The sequence below is a fragment of the Neovison vison genome, chromosome 6 (genome assembly GCF_020171115.1).
Source record: "Neovison vison isolate M4711 chromosome 6, ASM_NN_V1, whole genome shotgun sequence".
NCBI lineage: Eukaryota > Metazoa > Chordata > Mammalia > Carnivora > Mustelidae > Neogale > Neogale vison.
Window position 1 is genome coordinate 155097728 of NC_058096.1, and position 12134 is coordinate 155109861.

Sequence of the window (12134 nt, forward strand, 5' to 3'; positions counted from 1 at the left end):
TTGGGAAGACTGTTCTTTCCCCATTGAATTGTCTTGGCATCCTTGCTGAAAATTAGTTGATCGTAAACACATGGATTTACATCTGGACTCTCGCTTTGATCTTACCCCACAGTCTCGATTGCTGTAGGTTTGTAGCCAGTTTTGAAATTAGGAATTGTGAATCTAGTGCTCGCTTCGGCAGCACATATACTAAAATAGGAATTGTGAATCTTCCCATGTTTTTAGGATTGTTTTGAATTTTTGAAATTCCATATGAATTTTAGAATCAGCTTTTTAGTTTCTTTTTTTTTTTTTTAAGATTTTATTTATTTGACAGAGAGACAGGGAGAAAGGGAACATAAGCAGGGGGAGTGAGAGAGGGAGAAGCAGGCTTCCTGCTGAGCAGAGAGCCTGATATAGAGCCCGATCCCAGGACCCTGAGATCATGACCTGAGCCGAAGGCAGACGCTTAACCCACCGAGCCACCCAGGTGCTCCAGCTTTTTAGTTTCTGCAAAGAAGTCAGTGTGATTCTAATACAAATCATTGAATCTATAGATTGATTTGATATTGCCATCTTAACAATATTAAGTCTTGTGACCTAGGAACATGGAAGTTTTTCCCATTTATTTAGATATTTGATTTCTTTCAACAACGTTTTGTAGTTTTCAGAGTATAAATTTTGTGCTTTTTGGGGGAGGGGAGCTTAAATTTGTTCCTAGGTATCTTATTCTTTTTGATGATATTTCAGATGTAATTATTTTCTTCATTTCATTCTGGGATTGTTCATTGCAAGTGGGTAGAAATACAAGAGATTTTTGTATATTGATCTTATATCGTTAGCCTTGCTGAACTCATTTTAGATCTAACAGATTGTTAATGGATTCCTTAGGATTTTATATAAGATTATGCCATTTATGAATAGAGATAGTTTCATATTCCCTTCCAATCTGGATACCTTTTATTTCATTTTCTTGTCTTACTGCAAGAAATCAGATGAATACCGAAGTGGCAAGACCACACCATCGTTTCTTGTTCTTGATCTTAGGAGGAAAGCATTCCATCATAACATCGTTAAATGTGATGTTATGGATTTTTGTAGGTGTCCTTTATCAGAGTGAAGAAGTTAACTTCCAGTCCTACTTTGTTGAATGTGTTTATTTATTTATTTAGTATTTTATTTATTTATTTATTTGACAGAGAAAGAGACAGAGAGGGAATACAAGCAGGGGGAGTAGGAGAGGGAGAAGCAGGCTTCCCACTGAGCAGTGACCCCCAATGCGGGGCTCTATCCCAGGACCCTGGGATCATGACCTGAGCCGAAGGCAGACACTTAACTACTGAGCCACCCAGTCACCCCTGTTTTTATCATGAAAATGTTTTTATCATGAAAAGGTGTTAGATTTTATCAGATGCTTTTTCCTCATTGAAATAATCATTTGGGGGTTTTCCCCTTAATATTCTATTAATATGGTATGTTACGTTGATTTTCATATGTGGATCACACATTTGCATCCCTAAGATAAATTCTTTTTGGTAATGATATATAATTCAGTTTATATATAGCTATAGGATTTGGTTTGCTAGTGTATTGTTGAGGATTTTTATATTTGTATTCATAAGAGATATTGGTCTGTGGTTTTGTTGTGATGTCTTTGTCTGGTTTTGTTATCAGGATAATACTGGTCTCATAGAGTAATTTTATTTTTTAGAAGAGTTTATGAAGAATTGGTATTAATTCTTCTTTAAATGCTTGGTAGAATTTTGCAATGAAGGCATCTGAGCCTGGGTTTTTCCTGTGGGTAATTTATTATTATTATTAACTCAAACTTGACTTGTTATAGGTCTGTTCAGATTGTTTCTTTCTGCCTGAGTCATTTTCAGTGGTCTGTCTTTACAGGAATATGTCTGTTTCATCTAAGTTTTCTAATTGACTGGTATATAATGTTCTAATTGACTGAATACCTGTTTGTAATTGTTCAGTTTTCCTGATAGATTGCCGTTTTTGTCCTTGGTATTCCTTTAAAATCCTTTTTACCTCTCTGTAAGATCCATAGTGATGTCCTCTCTTTCATTTCTGGTTCTGGTCATTTGAATATGGTCATCTATTCTCTCTCTTTTTTTTCTTGATCACTCTAGCTAAAGGTTTGGCTGTTCTGTAGATCAACAAAGATCATGTCAAAGAACCAGTGTTGGTGTCACTAGTTTTCCCTATTGTTCTTCTGTTCCCTATATCATAATTTCTGCTTCAGTCCTTTTTTTCCCCTTCTTGCTTTTAGGTTTAGTTTGCTCTTGTTTTTCCAGTGTCTTAAGGTGAAGATTAGGTTTTTAATTTGAAAACTTTCTTCCTTTTAAATGTAGGTATGCACAGCTATACATTTCTTTCTGAGCACTGCTTTAGTTGCATCCCATAATTTTTAGTATATTATGTCTTCCTCTTCGTTCATCTCCAGGTACTTTCTAATTTCCCTTGCAATTCTGCATTTGATTGACCCAGTAGTTAGGAATGTGTTCATTTCTACGTATTTGTGGGTTTCCCAAAATTCTTTCTGCCCTTGCTTTCTAATTTCATTTTGTTGTAGTTGAATAACATACTTCATATTATTTTAATCCTTCATATTTTTTGAGTTTTGTTTTATGGTTTAGCATATAGTGTCTCCTGGAGAATGTCTTAACATGCATTTGAGAAGAATGTATGTTCTGTTGTTGGGTAGAGTGTTTTATCGATGTCTCTTAGGTCTAGTTGTCTTACAGCATTGAGTCTTCTGTTTCCTTCTTGGTCTTCTCCTCATTGTTCCACACATAATTGAAAGAGGGGTACTGAAGTCTCCAGCTGTTATTTTTGAATTACCTATTCCTCCCTTTATTTTGCTGAGTTTTTGCTTCATGTATTTTGTTGCTTTGTTACTAGGTGAATACCTGTTTGTAATTGTTCGGTTTTCCTGATAGATTGCCGTTTTTGTCCTTGTAGAATATCCCTCTTTATCTCTGGTAACATTTTTGTTTTAAAATTTTTGCCTGATACTAGTAGAACGACTCCAGCTTTCTTTTGGTTGCTGTTTGAATGACCTCTCTTTTCCTTCTTTCTGCTTTCAGTCTATTTGTATCTTTGAGTATAAAGTGTTTCTCCAACAGACAGCATGTAGTTGGATTTTTTTTAAAGCCAGTTTCATAGCCAGTGTGAAGCCCAGCATGGGGCCCGAACTCATGACTGTGATATCGAGACCCAAGCTGAGACACTTAACTAACTGAGTCACCCAGGCACCCCTGTTATCTTCTTCTTAAAGAACCAGTCTGACAACCTCCACTTCTTGATTGGATTGCTGAATTATTCACAGTCAATATTATTACCTACTGTGTTATTTTGAGAGACACTTCTTTTGTGCTCCAAAGTTATGAGGCCCCTTTCAAAGTTATGGCACCTTTCTGCTTCTTTTGAGAACAACTCCTCTGATAATGATTGTTGATAATGAAGCAGCTAGAGGAGAGATTCCCGCAGGAGAGAAAAGGGCTGGGGGCAGGAATGGGGGAGTATGTGTTGGAAGGTAAGCTCAGCCCCACATTTTTGATGGGGTACTGTGGAGGCACTTTCGATTTAGCAGTCTCTCAAGTCAGTTTTCTCTACCCCATGTCGTATTCCTTTCTTCGTTTGAGAATCTTGGAGGTAGGGAACTTCAGTTACTAATCTGCTCTTCAGTCAAAATCTCTGTGGTCTACCTTCTGATAGTCCTTTCTAGTCACGAAAGGAGAAATAGGGGTCTTTGATTTTGCACAGCTTTCAGATGAGCTGCAGCTTAAAAGTGGAATGCTTTTCCAAAATTTAATAGGTGCCTGCCCTGGGGAGAACATTGCGAAGAACTAATTTCTGGTTCCTCATGGAAGACAACTAAAAATGAATATGCTCCAGATCCAGAGGGAGTCCTCTTGTGGCCCTAAGCCCCAGTTCTCCTCTGATCTGGTGTTTAATGGGGAGGAAGAAGGAAGAAGGTGGAAGCCTTATCCTGCTGCTGAATGACCGCGGTTCAGCCTCATTCACAGCCTGCGGGGATGCCATTTTGAGCCCGGGGGGTGAATGGGGTGCAGATGGATGGAAGCAGAGGCGGAATCTGCCCGGCTAACACACTCCTCAGCATTGTGGCCTGAGGGCAGATTTCTGGAGAACAGAGAAGAGAGAAGATGAAATGAGGACGAAGTGAGGAGGCTTATGAGGGGCCAGAAAGTCAGCTCTCCCCAGCCCCACAGGAACTTCACAGAAGGCCCCTGACCTCACTCCTAGCTCTGACTCTAAGTCTGAGGGGACCAGCTCCTCAAGTCCACACCTAAAACTGTTCCCAGAGCGGGCGGCACTCCAGGCAGCCAGCAAAGCCAGCATGTCATTAGCCCAGAGCTTTCTCTGAAGCAGGGAGAGGTACACACCTCTTGAAGGGGCTTTGCTTCTCAGAGCTGGCATTTTCCTTTAAACTCCATAGCCTGGTAGTTGTGAGAAGCTGTTTGCTTTCAGTAGCTTTGGCTGGAGGTCAGGGTACTGTCTAGAGAGTGCTCTCAGGAGTGGAGCAGACCTTAGTGGATATCTCTCCTCACACGACAAGTGTCCTTTCCCTCTGTCATCTCTCTGGCTGCCTGTCCAGCTCCTTTTCTGTCTTGCGGGGCCTCATCCTGGCCAGCCTTCCGCGTCTGCTCCCCGTGAGCTAACTGCTCCTGTCAGGATGCCATGAGGAGAAGAGGTGATAATACTCCCTCCCCTCTGTTCCTCTCTTCTGTGCCCAGTTGTCTCTGAGAGCCAGGAGTGGACCTCCCGACCCACTGCTTTGCTTTGTTTTTGTCCCCAGGAACTTCTGCACTATTTGATCGGTACCCTCCTCCTCCTGATCGCCTCCATTGTGGCAGCCTCTAAGAGTTACAGCCAGAGCGGGCTGGTAGCTGGAGCGGTAAGGATGGTCTCAGGGAACCTTCACGAATGAATTCACTTCTAGAGCATTTTCTTCCTGATGGGCAGTGAGGGGATTGTTTCCTGGGGACTTTCTTCCCCAGAAAAGTACTCATCAGAACCCACCTTGATCCAGCTAACAGCAGCCTGGAAAGAGCCGGGCCCACAGCAAAGAGTCTCAGCAGGTGGCTGGTCAGGGTTCCTGGCACACTCAAATGACCCCAGTGGCCTGGCCCTCCCTCAGCCAGCCACTTCTTACATCAGGGGGCCATTCGGGTCATTTGTTGATGGCTGCCTCAGAGCTATGTAAAGATCCCAAGGCCTCTTTGGGGCCCAGGGGAAGAGCACGTGTGATCCGTCAGTGATACCTGCCATGAGTCCTAGCTTTGCTGGTCCTTATTTGTAACAGTATTCATGTCAAGAAACAACACTCCTAGACCTTTCAGAGGTAAAAACTAATCCATCTGATAGCCTGAATAGAAGCATGGAAATGTTTAAAAATACAGTGATGTGGGAGCATTGTTTACTACACCGATGCAAATATACATACAGGGGTATGTATGTGTATATGTATTTATTTTTAAAAGGCTTATAGATTCCTGTTAGCTGATTTCTGATTCAGCTAATCGGTTACAGTTGGGTGGCCTGATTTGCCTCACTATTGAGCAGATTAAATTTTTTAAATGGGGTTTTTTTTAGAGAGAGAGGGAGAAAGAGCAGGTGCATGTGAAGGCAGGGGAGGCGCAGAGGAAGAGAGAGAGAATCTTAAGCAGGCTCCATGTCGGCATGGGGCTCCCTCTCACAACTCTGAGGTCATGACCTGAGCCAGAATCAAGTCGGATGCTTAACTGACTGAGCCACCCAGGCACCTTTAATTTTTTAAATGAATTTTAAGAAAAGCTTTATGGGACAATCACTCTTGCATTTACAAGTTAGCGAAAGTCTCCAGACTTTGGGCTGGGAGTGGGTTAAATGCCTGGAATTCCACTCAGGGGTGGGGTCTGTCCTCCAAAGGTGGGCACAGGCAGCACATTGATAGAGGGGCCCACCAAGCCTCTGAACACTCATGGGCTTAAGTGCCCCACACCCCCCAGTCCCCAATGAGAGGGGTGGGTACCACCCCAGCTTCCCACCCGTCCCAGGACAGGCAGGCAGCTGGGGGAGACACAGAGGAGACTGGTGCATGGGGAGTTTCCTGCTGGGTTTTATGATTCAGGTTGCCCCAACCGCATTTGTTAGCCCTGGAATCACAGTAAGCCCGATTTATCATACACCATCTTAGTAAATAGGATAAAGCCTTGGCCATGAGGAAGCCAGAATAAATTAAAAGATGCTGTCCTTGTTTATAAGAAAAGGGTCATCCAGTGTAGAGTCAAAGCCAAGGCCCATGAAACAATGAGCAAACAAGGCATTGTCATCCAGAAGAGCGTGATGTAGCGATATAGTAAACTGTTCAATTATGCAGTGCAGACAGTAGGAGCCTGGGATGGCATCTCATGTGCTAATTGTGCAGAACAGACAATGAGGGGCCAGGACAGGCTCCAGTAGGCTAATTATGTGCTGTAGACAATCGGTACAAAAGGAGCCAAGGAAAGGGGCCTGGGGGAGGGGAAGGCGGGTGTGGGCCGGTGGGGAGAGGGGGCAGCCGCTTCTGTAAACCAGCAGCTGGGCTTGAAAAGCGAACCAGGGCCTTGGAGACTGTGCCCTTGGTCTCTGGCTGCTCCCGGGCTCTTCCTGCTGCACATCAGCTCATGGTTGTGGCCACGTCACCAGCCTGAAGCCATTGGCGAGTCTGGGAACACCCGGGCTACAGTCGACCTGGGCTCTGGAGCCAGGTTCCTAGGGCCCATGTCCCATGTCCGGCCCTCACTGGCTCGTGGTCCTGGGCAAAGGAGTTGACTTGCTGTCCCTCCATGTCTTCAGCTGCCAGATGAGGGAGACGGGAAGTAACAGCAGCCTCCACCTAGCAAAGTGGTATGAGTAGAAGGGAAAAGCACCCCTGATGGGCTTAGAACATGGGCACAGAGTAGGTGGTCAGTAAATTAGAGCTACTGCAGGTGTTCACAGGTGAGGAGATGGCTTCAGGCTTCGAAGGGCAGACAGACACCAGAGAGTGCACCTGCTTCTCTCTGGACCATCGGAGGAGCCCTGCCCTGAGGCCCTTTTCCTCTCTGGGGGCCCTGTTCCTCCTCTTTAAATGAAGCTGGACTGGGCTGGGTCAGCTTTCCTAGGTCAGCGAGGTTTGCCACTTCAGCACAACGGGGATCCTCAGAAAGGGAAGGAGCGCTGCCTCAACTGATTTTAGTCTACTATTGTTGAAGTATGTGCAAACATAAAACCATGTATCAAGGCCTCGGATTCTGACTATTAGTACACAGCTATACAGCAAGATGGAACAGAAAGCCGTTATGAATGAAATGCAACCCTGCCCCATCAGTAAAGTCCATCTGAACGTTAGAAATGTAAAAACCCCGACTGAAATGTACAGTTCCACCTTTTCCTCTTTCGCTAACCCAGTAACTGTCTTGTGCAATGTCTTGGCCTTAGCTCAGTTGTAAATACAAACCCGAACGTGGGCCCTGAAGTTGCCTGGAGTGAGGAGGGCCAGGAGGTGGAGGCCAGAGCCTGAGGGCCAGGCCTGAGCCAGGGCCCTGCTGGGGGAGGCCTGGGGACCGGCCCTGCACCTGAGCAAGGACCAGGTGTCAGGTCACTCAATTCCCCAGGCTCCCTCTGGGCCACAGCTGGTACAGGAATGAGAAACATAAAGGACAGCCTGAGTGATTGGCCCTGGGCCTTGGAACTTCCTTTCCTCCCTGTCCTGTGCAGATCTTTGGTTTCGTGGCCACATTCCTCTGCCTGGCGAGTATCTGGATGTCCTACAAGATCTCATGTGTGACCCAGTCAACAGGTGAGTTCCGCTTGTCCAAACACAGGCCATCTCTGAAAGTTCCCTCTGCTGGGGAACGGGAGGACAGCCTGTTGTGGAGTTCGGTCAGCAATAGGGAAGGGCCCCACTGAAGGGGAGGCCTGGAGGCGTGGGGCCTAGTTGGAAATGTGGAACCCAAGACCCTCTGCCCTTGCCTCATTTCCACACCCGGGATACCCTCACATGTCCGCCTCTAATGCTGAAGCATTTTCTTTAAATCAGTTTCCTAATGACAAATGTGAAGTGCAGAGAATTTACAAAGTGCACATAAAGAAAAAAAAAATTTCATGAAAACCATCTGTTATCACATTACCCAGGAAGAGCAGCTGCTGGGTGTCTATCCTTCCAGTATTTCCTTTCTCTGGATGGAGGGATGGATGGACGGATATAAAGGTAGATAGATAGGTATAAAGATCCATAGATATATATGTTGCTTTTATTAAAGGATCAGACTTCTTGTGTTATTGTAATGTGCTCTTATTCTCCTACTTCACTGCCTATCAGGCATTTTCCCCACATGGTTGAGGATTTATCTCCAACATGGTTTTTTTTTTTTTAAAGAGTTTATTTATGAATTCATTCATTCATTCACTTTTAAGATTTTATTTTTTAATTTTTTTTAAAAGATTTTTTTTTTTAAGATTTTATTTATTTGACAGAGATCACAAGCAGGCAGAGAGAGAGAAGTGGAAGCAGGCTCCCTGCCAAGCAGAGAGCCCCATGCAGTGCTCGATCCCAGGATCCTGAGATCATGACCTGAGCCGAAGGCAGAGGCTTTAACCCACTGAGCTACCCAGGCACCCCCTTTTTTTTTTTTAGATTTTGACAGATCACAAGTAGGTAGAGAGGTAGGCGGGGCAGGGGTGGGGGAGCAGGCTCCCTGCTGAGCAGAGAGCCCAGTGCAGGGGTCCATCCCAGGACTCTGAGATCATGACCTGAGCTGAAGGCAGAGGATTAACCCGTTGAGCCACCCAGGTGCCCCAAGATTTTATTTTTAAGTTACCTCTGTACCCAACGTGCGACTCGAACTCACAACCCTGAGATCAAGAGTCACACGCTCCACTGACTGAGCCAGCCAAGTGCCTTCTTCTCCCTCACTTTTAATGGCTGCATGGTGTGGCACTGACCCCACTGCATGTCTGTGTCACAGTTTGTCTCCTACTTGGGGTCATTATGTTTCATTTGGTCTGTTTTTTTAACTCTTTGCTACTAAGCAGTGTTGTAAAGAACATCCTTGTAAATATAGCCCTATACTCATCCCTGATACTATCTCTCTTTAGAATACATTCCTAGAAGTAACACTGCTGAGAACTTGAGCCAACAATTTTGATTAGTTCCCTTCTCTACTCCAGCCTTCCTTCCTCTGTTCTTCTTTCCTTTAAAAGAATACACTACAGGGCACCTGGGCGGCTCAGTGGGTTAAAGCCTCTGCCTTCGGCTCAGGTCATGATCCCAGGGTCCTGGGATCGAGCCCCGCATCAGGCTTTCTCAGAGAGCCTGCTTCCCTTCCTCTCTCTCTGCCTACTTGTGATCTCTGTCAAATAAATAAATAAATAAATCTTAAAAAAAAAAAAATACACTACAAAATAGCAGAGCATGTACAGTCTGGGGGTCGAGCTGCCCCGCAGAGGGCTTATTTCATCAGAGCTTCCATTTCCTTCCAGAAGCTGCTGACAAAAAGTTAACAGGATGCTGAGGGCAGGGACCCAGGCACAAAGACCACAGGCTGTAGGATCCCATTGATGGGAAATGTGTCGAATAGACTCATCCCAAGAGGCAGAAAGTAGATGGTGGGGAGGGAATGGGGTAGGGGGTGGAGGGGCTAGGGGACGGGACGGCAGATGGGCAGGGGCCTCTTTTGGAAGTGACGAAACATTTTCACATTGTGGCAGTGAGTGCTTGTGCCATCCTGTGAATATGTGTACACTTAGAAGTGTATACTTTAGACAGGTGGCTTATATGATATCTCGGTCAAGCTGTTTAAGGAAAGAAAAAATGAAGGATGAAAAGTAAAGAAGAGTGTTACTAGGTAACAGCTGAAGGTGATACGTGTGTAAATATTAGCAGAAACATAGGGCTTAAAATTTGGGAAGGAATGGGGCGCCTGGGTGGCTCAGTGGGTTAAGCCACTGCCTTCAGCTCAGTTCATGATCCCAGAGTGCTGGGATCGAGTCCCGCATCGGGCTCTCTGCTCAGCGGGGAGCCTGCTTCCTCCTCTCTCTCTCTGCCTGCCTCTCTGCCTATTTGTGATCTCTCTCTGTCAAATAAATAAATAAATTCTTTAAAAAAAATTTTTTTTTGGGGGGAAGGAAGAACCAAAAGAAGGAGCTAAAGCAGTTCAAGTCCCTCTGATGATACGCCTGGGCGGAGAGGGGTAGCAGGAAGGGAAATCCTCCCTGCACTACTGAATTTTTTTCTCTTTAAGAAGTGTATTCAGAAAGACTAAAATCACTCCAAGGGCGGTTGGTGCTGGGTGGGGGAGGAAGTGCACTGAGCCTAGCTTGGGCTCGGCCCCCTGCTGTGTGGCTTCTCTGTGGGCCCTGCCCTGCCAGCCCCCTAACTTTGCCATTTCCTTCCCAAGATGCAGCTGTGTGACGCCACCCCAGGCTGGCCCCGCTGGAGGCCCTGCAGACAGGAGGGTCAGTGGGCCAGCCCCCATGAAGGGCTTCTGACCCTGAGCTCCTGTGCCAAAGCCCCGTCCACGCAGGAGGGTGTCCTGGGCTCCGGAGCCACGATGAGCCTCTCTTTCCAGTCCTTGGAGAATAGTCCTCCCCACCTGGGAAAGAAGACCAGCCTCCAGGGAGATCTGGTCTCTCCCTCCTGCTTTGGGAACCAACCGCCTCAGGGACCGATGACCCCACTTAACACACGAGGGAGGGGTTTCTGGAAATGCCTGCCTAAATCTGCTTCTGCTTCACATTCCTCAGGGGGAGTGAAGCCGCCTTAAGCCCCCTTATAGAAACCAAGCCATCTCCTAATTTATCTAGCTTGGGAAACCCCTCTGGGAGAGACCCTCTTTCTTAAATGAGGCACATCTGCAGAAGCAGTCTGCGGTCAGCCTGTCCCCAGATCGGAGATCCTGGCTCCTTTCGGGCCTCAGCCTTAATTCCCATTGTGTGTGTGTCTGTGTGTGTTTTGTGTGTGCGCGTGTGTGTCTGTGTAGGGGTGTGTGTGTGTTTTGTAATAAAATAATTGACTTGGCCAATTGCCCAAGGATTTCTCATTAACCGAGGCTGTCAACCAGGAGTTCTGTGATGGGGCCCACAGAACTCATGGGGAAGCCGGGGGGGGGGGCACCCGTGTGTGTGCACACCACCCCCTCCCCGGGGAAGGAGAACAGCAGAGGCAGATTTGCATATTTTCAGAGTAAATTGGTGGTGAAGGGTGGAAGCCAGTACTGTTCACACACAAACAGAAAGCAGTATTCAAGAGCCACGCAAGCAGCCCTTTAAAAAAATAAAAATAAGGTAGGAGATTCTGGAACATACTACAACATGAGGAACCTCAAAGACATGATACTGAGTGAAATAAGCAGACATCTAAGGACCAGAACTGTCTGATGCCATTTACAGGAGGTTCCTAGAGAAGTTACAAGTCAGAGACAGAAAGAATTGTGGCCAGGGACCGAGAGCAGGGGACCGGGGAGTTCATGTTTAATGGGCACAGTTCCATTTGGGAAGAATGAAATGTTCTGGAGATGGATGGTGGCGGCTGCCCAAAAACATAATGCTACTGCACCCCTAAAAATGGTTAAACTGGTAAGTTTTATGTATCTTTTACCACAATTAAAAAACAAAAACGCAATACAAGGCCTTCTGTCTAGACACCTCAGCAGCTGGGAGAGCTACCTGGGGCCTGGAGGAAGACAGAGCCCCGGGTGCCGCCCAGCCCATGCTGGCAGCACGGCCCGTGCCATGTGCGAACCGGTGCCAGAGAATCGAGGCTGCAGGATGTGGGTGTGAGACTCATCAGCCCAGGGGTGGTGCCTGTGTATAACCCAGACTCCACCGCCAACTCCCCAGCTCCCAGTGGGAAGTGACCCACTGGGCAGTAAAGATGCGAGAGGAGGGAAGACTGGGCCCTGGGGGAGGACAGGGAGTCAGGGGCCAACCTGAGCCCCCAGAGAAGCATGTTGGCACCTGTGGCTCGAGGGGGCACTGGGAGCTGAGGCCAAAGTGGTCTGCCCACAGCCTCGGCCACAGGAAGCCAGCTTCCTGGCAAGCAGAGCCTCCTTGGGCCTGCCTTACAAGCCTTGAGGAGGGAGGGAGGGAGGGAAGGAAGATGGAGGGTGGTGCTCTCTCTC

General features: G+C 46.6%; 1 protein-coding gene across 1 annotated transcript in view; it reads left to right on the plus strand.

The window, feature by feature from the left end:
- The window catches only part of CMTM7 (CKLF like MARVEL transmembrane domain containing 7), a 57760-nt gene extending 46125 nt beyond the window's left edge, over positions 1-11635 (plus strand). Inside the window, exons 3-5 of the mRNA XM_044252625.1 lie at positions 4808-4906; positions 7732-7813; positions 10413-11635. Of these exons, the coding sequence (XP_044108560.1) occupies positions 4808-4906; positions 7732-7813; positions 10413-10426 (195 nt within the window). The 3' untranslated portion in view covers positions 10427-11635. The remainder of the gene's footprint in view (positions 1-4807; positions 4907-7731; positions 7814-10412) is intronic.
- Positions 11636-12134: the final 499 nt, after the last annotated feature.